The sequence below is a fragment of the Hippocampus guttulatus genome, chromosome 13, assembly GCF_054856545.1.
Source record: "Hippocampus guttulatus isolate MCC_2025c chromosome 13, RoL_Hgut_1.0, whole genome shotgun sequence".
Taxonomy (NCBI): domain Eukaryota; kingdom Metazoa; phylum Chordata; class Actinopteri; order Syngnathiformes; family Syngnathidae; genus Hippocampus; species Hippocampus guttulatus.
The window spans coordinates 6,312,800-6,334,322 of record NC_141273.1 but is presented as its reverse complement, the minus strand read 5'-3'; the positions used below and the strand labels follow the sequence as shown (position 1 = coordinate 6,334,322).

Genomic DNA, 21,523 nt, shown 5'->3' with positions numbered 1-21,523 from the left:
GCTTAATAGCCGTCTAAAACAGAGCGGTGACACCCATAGGCTATTTACTGGAGATTTCTGCTGCATTTCGGATGCACGGGTGTCTCCCTCATCCTCGCCAGCATGACTCGCGTCATTACGCCCTATTCTTTCTGTTTATCCATAGTAGCGAGAAGGTTATTTGTAGATGAAGAAGACAAAAAAAAAAGACATGTACGAATGTGACTTGGGCTACGTTCAAAAGAGAGGCCCCCGCTTGGAAGTGTCGACAGTTCACCACCCCCTCGTCTAAGTTCAAGCTCAGACTTGTCATTGCGTCAAGGTGGGAGTCTTTGATGGAGAATGTAGGTTAAATACACGGAGGAGCAGATCTTATTAGTGTTTTTCCCATGAGAGTAGCAGCTATTTGAGCTGCACTCTTGTTGCATAACTGCAAGGAATGGGAGAATGTGAAAATATTCTGTGTTTGTTTCAGGAATTTCCTCTCTGTTTGATGCTGCTCGAGCTCTGATAAATTGTAATAAAAGGCCAAACCCTGTTTTTCTTTCCTGCAACAACACATGTAAAACTGCCAGTGATAATACTGTAATAATAATAATAATGAGAAGAAGAAAAAGAAAAATAATAATACATAGACTACAGTATTCCAGGGCGCTGGAAAACTGTCCCCTGTGTCGGTAATTTACTGTACTTGCCGTGTTCACTCCCGTGATGTGTTAAAAGCCACGCAAAGTAAACCTGCATTTACGATCATAAAAGATCATAACCGTAATCCTCTTTTACTGTTAAATCCAAATGTGGGCAGCATGGCGGTGGAGTAGTTAGCACCTCTGGGCTTTAGGTTCAAATTCTCATCTCAGGCCTTGCTTTGTGGAGTTAGCTTGTGCTACCTGTGCCTGAGAGGTTGTTTGGCTTCCTCCCACTTTGCGAAATAATGCACGTTGGGTTCATTGAAAACTCTAAATTGTCCACGGGTGTCTTAGCTCAAAGTCATCTGGGATAGGCTCCAGTTCACCCACGGTCACATGGAGTACAAGTGATACAGAAAATGGATGGATGTGAAATACAAATGTTGCTAATCTGATCCCCCACCACCGCAAAATTGTGTTTTTCAAATATACTTATTTTCATACAGTAATGAATTTTACTTTAAAAAGCACCTTCTTCTTTACGTAGGGTAAATCCCAAATTCATCTCTCCGCTTCCCTTTAAATCCATGGAAGGTTATTATTCATGCTGTCACATCCGTGAGGAAACACTCGGTGAGCTCGGGTGTGACATTCAGAGTAGAATTCTTTCTTTCTTTTTTCTTTTTCAAAAGCCATTTGCACACGACGATGTATTATGGATGCATACAGTCAAACCAATGCCGCTGCTCCCCAGGGTGCTGTGCTGCGTAAGAGCAGCCCGGCTGGCCGGCTGCACTCAGCACAGCCCGTACCATCCTTCAATCTGTACATTTGGCAAGACTGGTAACTGTCGTCGTCTTCACCCTTATTAGCCATACGCGTAACATACCCCAGCAGGCGTCTTGCTTTCATAAAATAGTTTTATTAGTAAAAAATAGAACTACTTGCACAAGCACATTGAGACAACTGTTTCAGAACTTGTGAGCTGCTCATCATCACAATTATGCTCTGGCAAAGTAAGAAGTGCTAAAGCATCCACAAAAATAAGCTGCAGTTTATCAAAAACGATAAATCAATGTATTGGTACAGTTTCTATGCACATTTGTAACTTGAAATTCTTAGGACCAATTTGCACTCGGGCCATTTCTAAGCTAATGAAATTGCGTGCTGATATCAAGCTGCACAGACACACACACAAAAGAGGAACCTCTAGCTCGTAACTCCCTGCTGGAGTGGTCAGATGTCATTCCCTTTTTTTTTTTTTTCTCCTTTTAGAGTGCCACTTGTGTTGTGTTTGTACTGGTGCAGGGAGCTTGAAATGCTCAACCATTTGAAACAAACTACTCCCAAAATAGAAAGACAGAAAAAGGTGCATTGGAGTTCTCTTCTTATAAAGAAGATATGGTATGATCATGGTATTGTATCTTCTATTGGAACAAGCTGAGGGAATTCCAAGTCCCTCAGCATAAACAAAACACGTAGATACTTGTGTACAGCTGCCACAGACCCTTGAATACTCCTGAATGAATACATTTGTTAAGAAAATACCACACCCGTGTCCTCCCCACGCTCATGCTTTAGTGACTCTCACTGTGCTTTGGGAAATCAGGAATAAAGAGGATTTGTAATAACCTTCGAAAGCCGCCCTGTACTGCACACAAGCATCTGTTTGACTTGAGACTTAGTCTGGCAGAACAAATCCATAAAACATTCGCTAATGTACAATACATGTACATAAAACACATTAGAAAAATAAAGATAAAGGATTCCGGGTCGTAATAAAATGTCATCATGAGACTACAGTATTTGGCACATTCTTGAAGCGTCAGTATTAGTTGATGACATGGCACATTCTTAGCATTTTTTTTTTGTTTATTGCATTGGTTCTGGTGCCAGGGCACTGAGTTATTGTCAGCAGACCAGCTCTGTTGGAGAAGCTGGGACAAGATGGTGGAGAAACCTGGTCCCGGAGGGATGCCAGCGCTGGAGATGATTCCCATAGTGATGCCTTGTGGTGTGACGGCAGCGGCCTGCAGGTGGCGAGCTGGGCTTAGCCATCTGCTCGCTCCACAGAAAGCTCAGCGTTTTCTTTTTTTTTTTGAGAGAGAGAAGGAAGGAACTGTGCGGTCCAATGCATCACTGCCAAAACCTGTCCACATTATAACAGAAAAGCGTACACGCACACCGGTACAGCAACGTGTGAAACGCAACAGTGCCCTTGACATTTGAGTAGGTGAGCGAACGTGTGTGTGTGTGTGTGTGTGTGTGTGTGTGTGTGTGTGTGTGTGTGTGTGTGTGTGTGTGTTAGGTCATGCTTTCAACATGTATCAGAGTTTTCCCGTCTGCCATCGCATCCATGTGACGTGTGACGGAAGCAGGACAGAGAATGTGCGTTTGTGTGTGGTGGGGACGGCGGCGATGGTGATAGCCGTCAAACGGCTCCTATTTAAGACTCTTGAGACCTTCTGCAGGTGAAGCCTCCTTGCTGACACGTTTGGAAAACAGGTCGCGTATGGAGAATGATTCAAATATTTTTTTGGGCTGCCAGCCACATAGAGAGCCATTCATCCATGACTTGAGAGGCGTCACGTTTGCCTCTATACCACTCTAGCCTCTGAATGCATCCAGGCAAAAAAAAAAAAGCTCTAAACAATTTAACATGGATGCTGCCTCTTCTCGCTGGCTAATAAAGGGGATTAGACTAAGTCGTGTACACAGAGGCTCTGATTGAAGCTTATGGAACAATGGGGACAAAGCTAAAAAAAAAAAATGCTGTCCTACCACAAACAAATCACTTGGCTGACAAGCACCAGCCCTCAGACAATAATTTGGTTTCCATGGTAGCATGTAGGAGGACGGCAGGGGCGAAAACATGCAAAAAAAACCCCAGCATGAGCGTGTGTGTTAATGTTTCTGTAAGGACAGACACTAGTATATGGAGGAGTGGGGGAGTTCATGTCTCATGGGGCGCTGGTATCCGTGTGTCCATGTGTGCGTATGTGTGTGTCAGTAATGGTTACTTTGGCCAGAATTGGCACCTTAGCGACAGAGTGTTTTCAGGATGGCACTATGATAACAGCTAGCCCACTCCCACATGGTCCCCTCAAGGATTCAATCTCAGCTGCCGTTTGTTTCTCTCCATCTCTACCACATTTCCACCTGCCGAGAGGAGGAGAGCAGGCATCTGCTTGTCTGCATTTGCTCAAATCCTGCCCAGCAGCCCACGTCTCCTCCTCCTTCTTCTCCGCTTTGAGCACTTTCCACACGCTAACAGCTTTTTCAGGCACAGGCATATTGTGTGGCTATGTCTCGGACTTCTACCGATCATCCCGCTGTATTGAAACACAAGACAGGCTCCACACGACATGCTTAGCGGCAAGACATCAAAGTCACTGGAACAGCAAACAAGAATATGGCCATATATGAAAGGACATCCACCTACTGCATTTGTTGTCAATCGAGAGAGCTCCAAAAGATTGTGAATAGCAGCTAAGTGATTGCTTTTTTTTTTTTTCTTTTGATTCAAACCTTTGGCGGGGGGCGGGGTGGAGAAAAACTTCCTATTTGCTTAATCCACTCCCCCGGGAACCCTCCCAGTGATTTACCGATGCAGGATGTCTTGCATTTGGTTTGCGGCTCCCTCGGATTGTGCAGCACCTCATCGGTGCTCGTGACGCCGTCAGTCTGTTTGTTCCAAGGTGCTGCTCAGAGATTACCCCGCTGCTTGTGCTTGCGAAACAGAAGAAAGACAGGAGCAAGACACAAGAGCAGCTCATATTCCCCCACCTGTGTGGAGCACAGCCGACTCTTAAAGCATAAACTGCGATGGTCCACTCCTCCGCCTCTCCTGTAAGCTGGTGCATACGCAACACTGCTGACCTAGACGTAGTCTTGCAGGCTGTAGCCCGTCTTATTATCCAGCGGGGAGAGAGAGCAATACTGATGCTGGAGCTCCTGTTGTTGGAGCAGCTGTTGCTGCTGTTGCTGCAGTAGCAATTTGTCAGGCGGGGGTAGCAGGACCAGGTCCTGGGGGCCGTGCCTCTTCCCCGAGCAGGACATGCAGAAGATGGAACCCCCCATTAGGAGGAACCCGGCTGAAACGAAGGCCACGTACACAGCACCCCCGGGCTCAAACTTATTGCTCTCGGGCACGGTGGAGTCCAGGAAGTTGGTGATGACCTCGTTGGTAAACCAGGAAGCAGGCACCAGACACAGAAAGCCGGCGGTAACAAAGCAGCCCCCGCTGGCGATGGCCGCGTGCCGCTTGGAGCGCCGTCCCCCTCCCCACCGCGTACACTTGAGTCCCAGGGACGCCAGGCACAGGCCCATGGCCGCCAGCACGCAGCACAGCACCATGGTGGTGCGCGCAGTCTGCAAGTACGCAGGAAGCGAAAGCACCGAGTACTTCAGTGTGCAGCTGAACATTCCGGTGCTGTACCACGTGCAGTCCATCCACAGTCCCTGCATCTGGGAGATGGCCGTGATGATGTTGGAGCCCACGTCGGCGCTCACCTTCCAGTTGGGCAGCAGAGTGGCCACCATTGCACCCATGATGCCCAACAGCGCCAGCACAAATCCAAATATCTGCATGCCCGTGGACGCCATGCTCCCTTGTCAAGCCTAAGCCGACGTCTTGGCCAGGTAGCATTCACCGAAATCCCCCGTGTCTCTCCGCTGTCTTGGACGCCGAGCGGCTGCCGGTCAAACCCTCGCCTCTTCAGCTCCTCGGCTGCAGCTCCACTGGTCTGGAGGAGGGAGACACAAATGAGAAAAGGGACAGAGTGGCTGCCTCGCACTGCCTCCCCTCTACCCTCATTCAGCTCAACACTGATGCACATTACTGGCTGGAAACAAAGGAGAAGCAATAAGAGCTGACTGTGCCTGACACTAGGTAAGCAAAAATAAAGGGACGTATTGTGCATGTGTGCGTTTTCCATGTCCTCTGTGACTTCCACAGTGCTGGTAGCGGAGAGGGAAAAATGACTTTGTGCGATTTGCATTGCTCAATGGTTATGTAGACGGAAAGCTGCAGTGCCTTAACCTTACCTTCCGGAGATTTCAGTGCTTTTCGCGGACAGGTCAGTTTTTACAAGCATAACAAACAAACAAAAACATGACATTCACTTAAGTCATGTGACAGCAAACTTTCTCAGTCCACTCATTCCAGAAGAAATATTTGTTCAAATAAATTAGATCAATTATCTTGTCTCTAATCAGGAAGTGATCGCCGTCTCTCGTTTTTTACGTCCCTGTGAAACGATCGGTCTTACCCTGGCTGCTGCTGCTGCAGAGCTGCCACTGACGCGTCACGTTGTTCACGATGATTCCGGGAAACACGCATACACGCGTTGCACGCTGAACGACGGCCGGTTGTTGAGGAGGGGACGATGTGGACAATTCAGCCCTGACCGCAGCTCCGTTCGAGACGTCCATCTCCTTAGCAACAGCGGAAGAGAGCACACCCGAGCCCGAAGGACCACACAGGCTGGACCGGAGCCTGCTGGGGAGGAAGAGCCGCGGTGCTCTGGCGCTCTGTATTCTCGATCGCTCACCCACACCCCACACCCCACCCGCCCCCCTCCCCTCTCCTCCTCTCGCCTTTCTTTCCTCCCCGGTGTGCGCGCGTCTGTCACTGTGTGTGTGTGTGTGTGTGTGTGTGTGTGTGTGTGTGTGTGTGTGTGTGCGCTCTCCCAACTGTGTGCGCAGCCTGTCAACAAATGTCAATCAAACAAACACGCACGTTCACAAGTTGAACATTTTCCCAAATGTAACCAGCCCGTATGTTATTCATTTATTTCACAAGCTGCTATATTACAAATAATCGAACGTACATGTCTATTTTTTTCCTTGTTTGCTATCCAGAACTTCACATAACATGATCTCTATTCTATACCTACAATATCTTGAAGCTTGAATGGTGTGAACTAACAAAAGAAAATAACAACTTGGCTTAATATTGGTGGCCACTGTACCTAAATGGTGCATAACATTAGTTAGTTAGTTAGTTAGTTCCGCCCGCTCCTATTTGGAACATTGGGCGACGAGCCTCCTCCATTTGTTCCGGTCACTGGCGACCTTTCTTGCTCCATGCCAGCTGACACCCATCTCACTGAGGTCTTCTTTGGCAGTCTGTCTCCACGTCTTCTTTGGCCTACCTCTCTTCCTCTTTCCACCCTCTGGCATCCAGTCCATGGCCACACTTGCCGGTCTCTCTCTTGGCAGCCGGAGTACGTGGCCGATCATTTTCCTTCTCCTTTCAGAGACAATGTCTGACAGTTCAGCCACTCCTGCCCTCTTCATCACCTCCTCGTTGGTGATGTGGTCTCTCCATGAGATCCTCAGGATGGATCTCAGGCAACGCCGATGAAAGACATCTAACTTGTTGGTAATGTTGGCTGTCTTCATCCATGTCTCACAGGCGTAAATCGCTGTTGGGATAACCACTGACATATAGAGGCGTAGCTTGGTGGTCGTAGTGATGGCTTTCGATGACCAGATGTTGCGGAGGCGTTGGAACACTCCCGCAGCTTTACCAAGTCTACTGTTGACGTCTTTCTCCACACCACCTGTATTTGAGATGTTACTCCCAAGATATGTGAAGCTGTCAATGTACTCTATGTCATGTTGGTGTAGAGTGAGTGGTTGAAGGTGTTGGTGCTGTCCGACGGCCATGGCCTTGGTCTTTTCCTGGCTAATTCGTAAACCGACCTTAACTCCGTGCTCATGCAGATTGTTGGTCAACTCCTGGAGTGCGGGCTGGGTGTGACTTAACAGAGCCAAATCATCTGCAAATTCCAGGTCAGCTAGTCTGCTCCCTCCCCACTTGATACCAACTTCTTCCCCTGTGATGGACTTCCTCATCACAAAGTCAATTATGATGATGAAGAGTAGGGGTGACAGAATGCAACCCTGTCTTACACCAGTGACAATGTCAAAATCATCAGTTGTGCCACTGTTGGTTTTGACACAACAGGTTGAGTTGTGGTACAATGACCTGAAGATGTTGATGTACTTGAGGGGTACACCATACAGCTGGACGATCTGCCACAGTGACTCCCGGTGGATGCTGTCGAAGGCTTTCTTGAAATCGATATAGTTGATCATGAGTGGTGTCTGAAGTTCTTGGCACTGCTCTATGATGTTTCGAAGGGTAAAGATCTGTTCGGCGCAAGACCTTCCTTTCCTGAAACCGGCTTGCTCTTCCCTCAAGATGTTATCCACTTCATCTTTAAGGCGATGTAGCAGGACACTGCAGAATACCTTGCTGGGGATTGACAGCAGTGTAATGCCCCGCCAGTTATTGCAGTCTGCGAGGTTTCCCTTCTTAGGAAGCGTGACAATGACCCCACGTCTCCAGTCGGCAGGAACCTCTTCAGCATGCCAAATCAGGTTGAACAGGTGGGTAAGGCTCTCCACAACAGCGTCTTGGCCGTGTTTCAACATCTCGGCAGCTACCTCATCGAGTCCCGGTGCCTTGTTGTTCTTAAGGCCCTTGATTGCTCTGGCAACCTCAGTCTCGGATATCTCTTTCGATGTAATATTTAGAGCTGGAGCTGGTGTCTCTTGATCGAAATTGAAGAGCACGGGAGGCATTGGTTGGTTGAGAACCTCCCTGAAGTGTTCCAGCCATCTTGCTTCTTGCTCCTCGTCGCTTAGAAGTGTCCTGCCATCCTTGCTCCTGATTGGCACGCTAGAGCTGCTCCTGGAGTTGGTTAGCTCCCGCACGATCTTGTATAGGGTCGTCGTGTTGTTGTTCTCGGCTGCTTCCTGTGCCTCTCTTGCTTTCTCTTCTAGCCACTGTCTTTTATCCTTCCTGCAACTCTTCTTCACTGCCCTGTCCAAGCGCCTGTACTCCTCGTCTTCCATCCTCCAGCTCCGGAGCCTCCTCTTTTGTTCTCTTTTTATCTTGGCCACTTTCCTTTCATCAATCAACTTCCAGGTGTTGTCTGTTATCCATCTCTCTTTGTTGGTACCCCTCTTTGTGCCGATAACTGCTTCTGCAGTTTCAGCAATGGCACAAGAGAACATACTCCACTGCTCCTCAATGTTTGCAAGGTGTTGTGATACCTTGAGCTTCCTACTCAACTCCTCACAGAAGCTTTCTGAGATGTTGTTATCCTTTAGCTTGTCCACTGCGTAAGGTCTCTTGGGCTGCACCCTTTTCACCTTCTTCAGCTTCAGCTTGATTTTACTCACCACAAGGAAGTGGTCTGAACCCACATCTGCACCTCTGTGGGAGCGAACGTCGAGCAATGACGAGCGCCACCTTGTGTTGATGCAGATGTAGTCCAGTTCGTTCTGGGTCCCGCCACCAGGTGAAACCCAGGTTACTTTGTGGATCCGCTTGTGCTCAAAAAAGGTGTTGCCAATGCTGAGGCCGTTGGTACTGGTTAGCATCAACAGTCTCTCCCCGTTGTCGTTCGTGGAGCCTGCAGACCCATGTGGTCCAACTGTGGCATTCAGGCCCCTTCTGTCATTATCCAGTTTTGCGTTGAAGTCTCCAATCAGCATTTTGATGTCATGTCTGGGGATCTCCTCAAGCACGGTCTGGAGCTGGTTGTAGAAGGTGTCTTTATCGTCCGCTGAGGCAGCTTCGGTTGGGGCATAGACTTGTACGATGGTTACTTTGGCATATCTGGTGTAGAGCCTTGCTGTAATAATCCGTTCATTCACCGGCTTCCATCCAATCAATGCTTTTGCTGCACTATTGGAGAGGATGATGCCGACTCCATGGGAATGGTGGTCTTGCTTCCCAGAGTACAGAAAAGTTGCTCCATCAACCACTAGACGCCCTTGCCCCGTCCACCTCATTTCACTAACGCCTAAGATGTCCAGGCGATAGTCCCTCATATTCTTCAGCACCTGGTCCATGCGACCAGACTGGAACATTGTGCGCACATTCCAGGTGCCTACTCTGGTGTTGGTTTTGGTTCCAAAGATCGGGGTCATCAGGGGTCGGGCTTCCTGCTGGATTTCACCCGGCCCCGTCATAGATACATCCAAGGATGTGCCGTCTCTTCTTCGCCGTGGTTTACCGGAATGGCTTCCTCTCGTCGTTTCTGTAACAGGTTTTGTTTTACAGGGTGAGGTTGTTAACCTCACGCCCAACCCCCAACCTGGAGGACCAGTTGGATGCAGTTTAACGTCGTACCCAGGACACTTTTGCTACCTCTGTTCATTCAACAGATTTCCCCTTTATGTTTACATAAGCAGGATTTTCTCGCTGATGTTAGGCCACAGTTTGCCATCACGTAAACTGTAATGCCAAATATATGACGCATTTCAATGAAAAACCTAAAAAATAATAATAATAAATAGATACTAATTTGTAAAATTTATAACATGTTCATTTCATCCTGCTGTACAATCACCACCCACATCATTAGGGACACCTGTACAAGCTAATGAGATCAAATATAAGAGCCGTACCAAATGATCTGCCCTTGCAAAGATGATAATGCTCAGTCGCGACTCTGCCAGTGAGGAATTGTGTGGTTGGAGTTCCCGGTAGCTGCAGTTCGAAGCTGCAGTCTACTCAGAACAATACATCCATCCATCCATTTTCCGAACCGCTTGATCCTCACTAGGGTCGCGGGGGGTGCTGGAGCCTATCCCAGCCGTCTTCGGGCAGTAGGCGGGGACACCCTGAATCAGTTGCCAGCCAATCGCAGGGCACACAGAGACGAACAACCATTCACGCCCACACTCACACCTAGGGACAATTTAGAGCGTCCAATCAGCCTGCCATGCATGTTTTTGGAATGTGGGAGGAAATCGGAGCACCCGGAGAAAACCCACGCAGGCCCGGGGAGAACATGCAAACTCCACACAGGGAGGCCGGAGCTGGAATTGAACCCGGTACCTCTGCACTGTGAAGGCGACGTGCTAACCACTGGACTACCGGGCCGGCCCAGAACAATACATTGTTTGATTTTTTTTTTTTTTGTAAGAGAGGCAAAATATTTGAGGAGGAAAAAAATGTGGGTGAACTCAAAATTGCTTCTGTTGTTTCATTAACGTGTTTGGATTTGAAATGATTTTTTTTCCAGAATCTGTCACTACACTGTGGCTTGCAGATGCCTTGCTATTTGCTGCGCTAGCAACTGGTCAGCTGTTTTCTTAATGGGATTTGTTTAGTTTCATTGCACAGCAATGAAACTACTTCAACACATACAAACAAAGCTCCCCTCGCGAATCATTCTCATCAGGGATCAGTCGGTGGTGGACTTGATCTCCCAACTGCTCGCCGGTACGTGTCTGCTTATCGCTTCTCTTCAGTGGAGGGCATAGAAGAGGGGAGGGTGTGACAAACAAGGACATTCTGGATTTCTGAATGACAAAGAGGACAAATTGAGGGAGCACACAAACATGACTGGTGGACTGATACCGTTTGGCATGCAGATGTTTTGTCATGGCCATATCCGCAAAAGCAATGCTTCAACTCTCATCTAATGCTGCGGGCATTGACCATTGCAATTTGCAACCATTCCTTTCAAATTGGTTGATTTGCGTTTGGTGCTGTTTATTTATTGATCTGTTTGTTTTTTTTCTCCCCCTATTGACCAATCCTCTCGTTAGTTCCCCGGATGAGACTCAAAATTTGATTCAAATATGCAGTTGTGCAAATTGCATCGCCTCAGATGTGACATTTGTTCTGCGCTGTCGCGGCTCTTAAAGAAAAATGTCTTTCCACTTTTCTGTAGACGGTCGTGTGTGTGTGTGTGTGTGTGTGTGTGTGTGTGTGTGTGTGTGTGTGTGTGTGTGTGTGTGTGTGTGTGTGTGTGTGTGTGTGTGTGTGTGTGTGTGTGTGTGTGTGTGTGTGTGTGACCTGTCTCCTTGTAACTGATGAGATCCTGAGTGCTGATACTGGTGTTACTCCTTGGGGAACATGATAAATAAATAAGTAGGTTAAAGAAGGAAGGCCCAGGAAGGTGCAAGAAGAAAAAGAGCAAAATGCAGTTAACATACAGTGGGGGAGTGCAGATGTGTGCTTCTGCGATGTGTGAAGATTTCCCAGGCTATTAAAAGCATGGGTTGCCCCCCCCCACCCCTCTTTATCACCTCACGGCAGAGCTCTTCCAGTCTTTCTGCAGCAAAGCGCGACCAGTCACGCTATTGCATGACCCGCGTGAGGGTCTTTTATCGTTCAATTAGCATTTTCCTCCTTTTACGTGGCCCCTTGTGTAATTGGTTTCCACGCCGGTACCGCCAAGGCGGTTCGTTCACAGCGAAGGCGCAAAGGTGTGACGTGATAGCTGTTATGTCACTGTCAAGCGCAGCCTTGTAGCATGCCGAGGTGCGAAGCCGTCTCAAACGTGAATGTGACATCTTGTCAGTTAAGGTTACAAAGCTGAACTGGTTTAAACAAGCCATGGAAGGTATCGGGCAACCTTGGACACTTTGTGATCTTGTGTGAGGAAGCGGCTCGCAGAGGAGCCGATCAGGTCTGTTGTCCTCTTGCATGCCTTGGGCCGTTCCATGGGAAGTCTGCTGGGCTGCCTGGACAGGAAGCCAAAGCCCTTCCTCTCAAAAGCCCGCGAGCAACATCAGACTTGTATATGAGATGACTTTGACTGCTTCTTGCGAGCCTGCCTTTTTGTGCCTATGCGGGGGTTGCCTTCTCAAGGTGCCTTCATGATTAATGTAAATCTATTTTTTTTTTTGGTCGCAACATCTCTGTGAGCTCGTCTCCCACATATCCTCTCCTGGCTTTCCCAATATAGCTTTCCAGCATTTCCAGCCCCCTCGGTTTTTCTCAGTGCCAGTCATTATGCAAGTGCAAGTGTTGGTGGTTGAGGTAGCAAGGTGGCTGATGCCCGCTGGGCCTTCTGCCCTCACATTTCCATTTGACGGACGGGACAAATTACAGATGAAACACCACTGGTGGAAATGTTGTCATGATATTGGCGGAAATTGGAAAGAGGAGACAAGAGGAGAATAGCATAGACAGAATAGCAAAGCGGTAATAGAGGTTAGCCCTGAGCTTCGGGAAGGTCAAACGCATAAAATATGGAAGTGCACAAGTGTGTCTATGTGGATGTGGCATCTTCTCCTTCAGGGGGGCAATCGTCTTACATTTGGCCTTCAGTCGCTCTACTATGGCAAGCCATGCTGTCCGGTCAACTTTTTACTATAGCCCTTTGCAGCAAATCTTCCGATTCACAATATCGCATGAGGAACATGTGATGGAGCGGCAAACATTTTAAAGCACTTCGAAGGTGTTAATGCTCTTTTTGTGCACTTTTTAAGAACCGTTATTCTGTTCACCAAAAACCTCATTGATTTCGACCACGAGCTTACTTTGACACTAAGAGCAGATCATTTCAGCTGAAGTGAGAACGCTGTGTGCTCACACTTGAGTTGAAGTGAAACAAACTGCACCGGACTTTACTTGTAAACTGACCAAGACCGCCTCTTGAAGTGATCTTGGTCAGCATGTTTGGTGTACACTTGGACTGGAATGGCAGCGTTTACACTTGACCAAACGAATAACTCCGTCAGACTAGTGATCATGTGTTGAACCAAAGCCGCTCAAGTGTGACCAGAGCTTTAGAATGATTCCGCATTTTTCTTTGCAGGCCTACAAGACACACTTTTCCACCTCTCTCTTCTGGCTTTCATTACTGTGCCTACTGTAGGATTGTATAAAGTATCGTACAACCAATTTTCATGTGGATGTGACCCCAAAGAACATTTGTTCAGCTACACTGAACGACTGAAGAGTGAATGTTTGTTTTTCGTGCCTGTGACCAATTGAGCTCAATGGTAAAAGTCTTGGCTACGCGGCATTTCCTTGCACTTTGGTATCGATTCCTATCGAACAAACTCATTTAGAAGAATCACTTGTTTTTCCCCGCACAAGCCCACACGCAACGTTCGCACTCGCACCGTTCCTTATATTGTTTGCCTTTGGGAGAATGGGAGCGGAAGGGTGTTCAACGCATCTGACGTTTCAGGCCAGGTGTCATGGCGGCGTGTGATTTACGGTGGCGTTTCATTGCACGCTGAGGTTATCGGTGGAGGATTAATGGCAGGATGCGGTTCATATTAGGTGGGGCTACCTCGTCAAGTTGTGGAGCAAGGCCATCCATAAATCATAATAGCAAAGTGACACGGACAAGCTGATGGCTGAAATGCCGCCGCCCATATAGTCCCGATATTGACTTTTCCCCGTGCTCTTCTCTTAAATCATGGCGTGTGGAATATAAATGGCTTAATTATTTCTGCACAGAGTGGAATTATACGCATGCGTTTTCTATTGCTTCCCCGGGACAGATGGTGGTCTGATCTTTGCATCACCGCAGCACCCGTTTTTCAATTTAGATATTCAGTATACGGTCAAGCCAAATCCCTCCTGTGTGATTGACAGGTGGAAAAAGGGCTTCTGATAAAGCTCTCCGCTCTTCCGACCAAACATTGCAGTCGCACTCCTGGTCGCTATTATCGACATTCGCCGCTCATCCTTTTGACATGACGGTGCACTCTGAGCTAAAGTTGGTCTAGAAATTAGATGTTAACAAACAAAGGCAAGATTCTGCAAAACCAATTTGGTGCATTCACCACCACACATGCATCGCTTGCTCGGCAGTCGGGCAATCAGGCTCCAAAAGTGTTGTCCCATTACTGCACTTCATGCTGCGGTGAGGCTACCCAGGCCTATCTATAGATTAGATAAGAGATAGAGCTGCGCTTTACCAGCACAGCTAAATGCAGCCACAATTGTTTGCTTAAAAAATCTAAACATCTTGTTTAGAATCCATCATGATTCCTTGGACCGCTTTGCTTTTCCTCGCTTGATACCTAGCGGCACTCCAGCACTGTAAAGGATGCCTCAGAATGAGTGAGTCACCAAAGCTGAGAATTCAAGCTTCAGGGGAGCACGAGGTACTCAGTTGAAGTCATTTTAATTTCACCTCTATGTGCTTGTTCGCATGGCTCATGGTGGGAGTCAACTTAGCTCTCTGTACAAGTTCCTGCCAATCCAGAACCACTCAGTTATTGATGTTCCCTTCTCTAATGGATCTTTGATAAGCACCCAGAACTGAAAAGCCCTTTAAGGGAATGAAATGTATTATGATGATGATGACGACTAATGCCACTGATGTTGGTGGCGTGTTTGTGGCAGACCTACGAGTGTTAAGCTCCTCTGTGCGCTGCCTTGCCAGGCCATTGGTTCATAGACACACACACACTGCGGATTGTGTGCTAGCACCACTACCCCACGCCACCCCCACTAAGCTATAACCTTCATGTCAAACACTGTTTCCAAAGGAAGAACAGCAAATGCCCACATGCGGGATTATGAAATTGTCTTCTGATGTTTCGTGTGATTCCATTCTGGTGTTCAGAAGATGAAGTACGATGATCCTTTGGAGCCAAACAAGCGATCAGGGACAGAGCGAGGGAGAGCAGCGAGTGTGCGCTTGTTGGTAAAAGCGAGAGAGCTCCTCAAGCAACTCCGCTGAGTCTGTCACGACTTCTCTCAACAGCGCGTCACGTCAGTTTAGGCCTGACACGGGATGGATCGAGAGGCAAACACCTCCACTAGTTGTCAAGCTCTTAACACCGGTGAGGACCACCTGCGTAGGGGGCGGGGGTTCGACCACGACAACCTATTGACAATATTCTGTCACACAGTTACTCAAGTCCACACTCGGCAGTTGTACAATTCTGAGTCAGATTAAAATTGTCGCCTGAAGTTCATTTACCAAAGCAAGGCATCTTTATTTTCACAGCACGTTTCAAACACAAAGCAGCTCAATCGTGCTCCACGCGGGCAAAGTCATAACACCTAAAAGCATTTACAAACACAACTGTGAACGATATTTCGATGCAAAGCAGAGAAAACAAAATGAGCTGACCAATATTAATAAAAGAACGTACAATGCCAGCATTTCAACACATAAACAGAACACTTTAGAAACATTTTAAAAGGAACGTAAAGAAATGAAAAATTACTAGAAGGAAAAGAAAGCTACTTATAGAATCTGAATATATAAATCATTTAGACTCGGGGCTGACTTCACTTCTATTGGCGGCTTATTCCATTTGTGTGCAGCATAACAGCTAAATGCAGCTTCACCGTGTTTACTTGGAGCTCTGGGCTCCACTAATTGACCCAAGTCTGCAGATCTCGTAGCCCTACTGGGTATATATTCAATCAGTATTTATTTAATGTATTCAGGACCCAACCATGATATATAGACCAGTAGCAGAATTTTAAAATCTATTCCACAGCTAATTGGGAGCCAGTGTAAAGCCTTTAAGACTGGAGTAATATGTTCTTATCTCTTTGTTCTAGTCAGAAACCGAGCTGCGGCGTTTTGAATGAGCTGTGGCTGTTTGATGCTCTTTTGTGGGACTCCAGTCAAAAGACTGTTAGCGTAATCAAGTCTACTGGAGATAAAAAAAGCATGGATACGTTTCTGATGGTCTGCTTAGAGCATGTAACCCTTCAGTCTGGATGTTTTTCAGATGGAATAAGGCTGTTTTAGAGAGTGATTTTGCCATCTTCATAACTGTGATAGCCATCATTGGCTGAAGCGTTTGACACAAAGGTAACATACTGTACATACAGTGAACAGAGGGGTCCAAGGTCCGAGCCTTGAGGGACACCTCATGTCATGAGAATTCGATCGGATTCAAAATGTCCAATGGTCACAAAGTAATTCCTTTCCTCCAAGTCGGACCCGCACCATTTTTAAGATAAGATAAGAAAGATAGGACTGCTCCATTTCATCTCACCCAAGTTTCAAAAAGGTTCAACAGTATGTTATGATCAAATGCTGCACTGAGATTCAGTAAGACTCGCACCGTCACCTTCCCTGTGTCAGAGAACAGCTTCATGCTTTGGCGCCTGGGGCCTCAGGGCAAGTGGAGGGAATAATGAATCGTTCCAAATAGCAGTCAGTGTTAACCAAAAACCGTCAGGATTATGCTAAGAAGCAAAAAAAAAAAAAAAAACAAAGTTAGGAAAAGGCTAGGACAATATTAAGTTAGTTGGAGTTACTTCAAGTGTGGCGTTAGTGTGTTGACTCCCGTTTGACATGAGTTTGAATTTGCATGGTTCATTCTGTTTTTCCTTTAGTAATAATAAATTCTGTTGTACAGGTTGTAGGCCTCATTAACGGTGAAATGAAATGAACTTTTTTTTTTAACCTGACATTTGAAAGGGATCTGCAGAGTTTTTCTATCCACTGTATAGCACCTGTTTTGAGGCAAATAGTTGTTTTGAGCAATGTCATGTGTTTAGAACTACGTTTTTCCCCTAACTGGGTCTTCTTAGCATGGACTCGCACTAACAGGCTACTATTTATTTCACAACCACTCTGCCCGCGACACATTCGTTTGCTGTCCAATTTCACTTAGTTGGTCCAATAAGTATGATTTAGTACCTTCATTTGTGTCTTTCTTCACTTCCTGTGAGTAATATAAGCTTTGTCTTCAACTAAATAAGATCTGAATTCGCACAGAGTAATTACATTTGTCAGTCATTTGAGATGAGATGACCATTATTTCAATGCGTACATCTTTATTACATTTCCGTTCAGTGGTGCGCTGTGAGATTTTTCAAATGTACAGTAAATCTAGCTGACTGAATATAACCACCTTTGGCTAGTGTGAGTGCTTTGATGCATACTCAAGTTTGGTATACAAGACTCCACCTCCGTACTTGATTACAGCCTGAAAGTGTTTTGCCTACAAATACATTCACCATAATTATGGAGGACTGCCATAGCAACGAAACTCTGTCGCAAACCTACAACTCCGCATACTGAGCTGTGATGAGTCATGATGCCACCGGTACAAGTATTTCTGACGATAAATTGAAGTGGAAAATGGCATACAGTGCCGAGAAAAAGTATTTACCTCTTTTGTGATTTCTGCGTTCTTTCCATATTTATCACGTATTTATTCCGTTCATCAAACCAATTTTAATATCATACAGAGACAACCCAAGGAAATAGAAAATGCAGTTTGCAAATGCCAATTTATTTTATTTACACACACACACACACACGCACACAAACACTTACCCGTCCCTATACGAAAAAGTAATTGTCCCCTGAACTTAATAGGTTGTGCCACCCTTGTCAGCAATAACTGAAATAGAGCATTTGCAATATTTGGTGAGGGTTTTCTAGCACGAATATTTAATGTCGATGTAATCCGTGGACGTCTATAGTGTATGTTGGACTCTCAATGACGTCTACTCACTGTACCGAGAGGTAAAGCCGCCGCCGGCCATCTTAAGTTGCCTTTTGCGAAGTGCACCTCAGTTTTGCGGCATTTTCACATCATTTCTGTCTCGGCGCCGAAAATGCGACAGTGTGTGATGTACGGTTGTACCAGTAAGTGTGGGAGGACCGCACCATGCACATTTCATTGGTAAGAGTGCAATTATACATTTTATCTTAAAAGGTGTATCTCTAAGTGTGCTACTCAAAAAATTGTCTGCATCATGTTGTCAGAACCCTCAACAATTAATTGAAAGCAAAGCCCATCAGGACAAAATTCGCTGCGAAATGTAAACCAAACCTCTTTAAATCGCAACACTGAGAGAATATACTCGATGCAGACAGTTACGTTAGTTCTTTAACATGCTCTCATTACTCCATGCATGGATCCTGGTGGAACCCCCCCCCCCCACACACACACATTGATAGCAATGTTTTCAATAAAAACAGAAGTTGTCAGTAACAGTGGCAACATAAGATGGTTGCCCTCTGGTTTCAGCTGTGAGAGGACAATCGGGAGTCCATCATATATACCGTATTTTCTGCACTTCGGATTATAAGCCCCACCGTCAATGAATGGCCTATTTCAAAACTGTTTTCATATATAGGGCGCACAGAATTGAAGCTACAATAAGCTGCGGTTACACTATGCATCCACTAGATGGCGCTACGTTAAAGGCAATACAATACAGTTACAAAACAGTAAATGAAAGACAAAAGCTATGAAGACAATTGATTCAAGAAAAAGGCACACAAACTGTCTGCGTCCTTTCTTTAGTCAGTAGTTAACTATGCTTTTGGTATTATCTTCGTTTCATAATGGCTGCACAGAACTCGCAAAGTAGTTGTTTGTATGTGTGTTGGCGAATGTGCATGTCAATTAGTGTCATCAGAACCCTTTTAGGTTACAACTGGTCCCTGCTAATAATCACCACAGGGAAACAACTCAATGGGGAATGTGAAGAGAGTTACAGTCTCTTTATATTGGGCGCATTGGATTATAGGGCGCACTGTCGGCTCTTGGGAAAATTGAATGCGGAAAATACAGTACATCCATGGTGGAATCACGTCAAAATCCACACAGGTTGTCATGAGGCGGAAGTTCCACCAACATCCGATAAGTTCACCCAGTCACAGATGCCCGAAGAAGCCACGTCCACACGAAAGAAGCGCTGCCTTCTGTAAATGTTCTAGTCCATTTTGGAATCATCCTGACAAATCATCTGGAAGCAGAATATTCCGAAATGTCCGTCAATAGTCTTATTTTATTTAGTTTCATAAACCACAGAACTAAAGAAGAGGTGAGTCAGCCTGAGAGTGGGGAAAAAAATGGGGTGATGCCACAGAGAAGACAGCTCAGTGTTTGGTTTTGGAGTGTTACTATGACAACTCAGCAGCCAGGCACGCTGCGTCATGTTTATTCCCCATTTAGCAATTATCACTTTTGTCCGGCAACCTTTCTTTCACTTTTTTGTTTTTCACTCCCCTCCTGCATGCTGCCCGCTTTCACATTTTTGTTTTTCACTCCCCTCCTGCATGCTGCCCGCCACTTTGCTCCTCATTCCCACAAGCGTGCCTTTTTGCAATACCTTTTCAAGGTCGACATTATATAGTCTGCTGTATGTGTGTGCGGGTGTGTGTGCGCCTAGGTGGATGTTGGAGTTGTTCACTTCACCCCTCTGGTTCAGCCGCTCATCCAGCAGCCCTTCAAACTGGTGGAGAAAGTTGTCAGGAATATATTCCAGTTCCGCAGAAAGCATTGCCACAGAGGAATCGGGTGAGTGCCGACATCATCGTGTTGTGTGGTTGTGATGTTTGGAACCTCATCGGTGAGAGATTCTCTCGCCGAACTTGACCAACATGGTGAGGTTCAAAAGCAGAAGTCACACAGGGAAGTGCCCCCCCCCAACCCCCACATTTTAAAAATGTTTTCATATATGGGGCGCATAGCATTATAAGGCGCATAGAGTAGAAACTGCAATAGCAGATGCACTTGCGCTATGCATCCTCGAGAGAGAGCTACACTAAAGGCAATCCAATCCAGCTTTATTTATATAGAGCCTTCACAACAGCTGCAGCTGGAACAAAGCACTTTATAGAACATTTTAAATGCTAGGTCTAAGAAATCAGAATGTTGATCCATATATAAGGCGCATCAAATTTTTAAGGCGCACTGTCGGCTTTTGAGAAAATTAAATGGTTTCAGATGCGCCTTACAGTGCAGAAAATACGGTACTATCTTATCTATTATGGAAACCTGATGTGTGAGAGGAAAAACACAAGGCAGATTCTAAATCAGCTCAAGAGAAATCAAGAAAATATTTTATTTGCATCGTTGGTTAAAACATTCAGTCAACATTTGTTGACCAGTGAGTACTCTACTTCCTTCTATTTGAACATGAAACATGTCTGATCATTGAAATATCCAAGCATCTCGTCTGGCTTCTCCCTCCTGCCAGAATGTTGTTCCCCGAGGTGCGTCGCGACGCGTTCACAGAGGAGCTGATGTGCAAGGCGGATGTGGAGCCCACCATGCGCCCCGTCGAACTCACCATCCCCCACATTAAGGCGCTGGCGGACGTCTATGCTGACATGTGTGCCCGGGAGCCGCTTCTGCTGGGCTACGACTTCCGAGAAGAGCTCCGGCTGAAACACCTTGGCAAGCGGAGAACACCGAAGGGAACGGCGCCAAGCCCCGAGTGACCAAACTGAACAGGACAAAGAGCAGAAAGCCCAGCAGGGCTCAGTTAGTGCCGCTCTTGTAGCCTTGACATTTCCACCTGGCAGTGGCATGCATTTTTGACACTGTTTTGCGTGCAACCAAGAGTGCCGACTGGTTGTTTTATTGGAAGCTAACGAGCAGATTGCCCAAAATGCTAAATGGTCACATTATCTCACAAAGGTGAGTACGTACACCCCTCACATTTGTTCAAGTATTTTACGTTTTCCTGGGACAACACTGAATAAATTGATGCTGCATTGTAAAGAAGGGACTGTAGAGTTGGAATAAAATAATGTAAATTTCATGTCCATTCAAAATAACACGACACAAATGTCGAAACCACTGGCAACAAAAGTGACGACACCCCAAAGTGAAAATGTCCAAATTGGACATGAAGTGTCAAACTTTAGTGTGACCAGCGTGGATCGTTTTGAATTGGCTCCAACAGACTGTCTATTGAAGGAACCGATAAAGAGGAGATTGGTCCAAAGGCAGCCGTATTTCACGGCTTGCTCATGTTCACCCTGATGTGTGTTATAGGTATAAATTACATGGTGGCAGCAGATCCATTTGTTTGTTTGGTTTTCAGTGTGATGCTGTCACATGGGAGGACAAGAGATCACAACCATAAATGTTTGCAGTGTTGTGAGAAGCCACTCGGGACTGTTTTAAAGTCAATTTTGATCAAAAACATCTCATGTTATGTTTGTACAGTGTCAGCTTGACAATAAAATGTTTTTGTGTAAATTCTGTTCTTGTAGATGGGTCAAGATCCTGTATATTACAGGGTTATTATGAGTCCTTAAAGTTCATAAAAATCCATAAAAAAACTTGTCCTTAATTTTCAGGGAAAGCTTTTCTGAAAAAAAACCCCGACCATGTATAGTAAGGCGTTTTGGGCCGAAAAAAACGACCATGTATAGTAAATCGTTTTTAGCCAAAAAACGACCATGTAT

The 21,523-nt window shown here is 46.1% G+C and overlaps 2 protein-coding genes across 4 annotated transcripts in view; one reads left to right on the top strand and one right to left on the bottom strand.

Moving 5' to 3' along the window:
- tfb1m (transcription factor B1, mitochondrial) overlaps positions 1 to 21,314 on the top strand; it is a 33,064-nt gene extending 11,750 nt beyond the window's left edge. For both annotated transcript variants that reach the window (XM_086127610.1, XM_086127611.1), the window contains exons 7-8: positions 19,495 to 19,622; positions 20,305 to 21,314. In XM_086127610.1, the coding sequence (XP_085983736.1) occupies positions 19,495 to 19,622; positions 20,305 to 20,548 (372 nt within the window). In that variant the 3' untranslated portion in view covers positions 20,549 to 21,314. The remainder of the gene's footprint in view (positions 1 to 19,494; positions 19,623 to 20,304) is intronic.
- Positions 1,511 to 6,144, bottom strand: LOC147196108 (claudin-20). 2 transcript variants are annotated; one of them, XM_086127613.1, is made up of 3 exons: positions 5,879 to 6,144; positions 5,121 to 5,353; positions 1,511 to 4,979 (listed from the first exon to the last, which is right to left on the bottom strand). In XM_086127613.1, the coding sequence occupies exons 2-3, from the start codon at positions 5,211 to 5,213 to the stop codon at positions 4,488 to 4,490; spliced, it is 585 nt and encodes a 194-aa protein (XP_085983739.1). In that variant the 5' UTR covers positions 5,214 to 5,353; positions 5,879 to 6,144; the 3' UTR covers positions 1,511 to 4,487. The 2 variants fall into 2 exon arrangements, with proteins under 2 accessions (XP_085983739.1, XP_085983738.1); XM_086127612.1 differs by having other exon boundaries at positions 1,511 to 5,353.
- Positions 21,315 to 21,523: the final 209 nt, after the last annotated feature.

Bases quoted from the DNA above. Each gene is read 5' to 3' on its own strand.
- LOC147196108 (XM_086127612.1), bottom strand. From the start codon at position 5,213: ATGGCGTCCACGGGCATGCAGATATTTGGATTTGTGCTGGCGCTGTTG.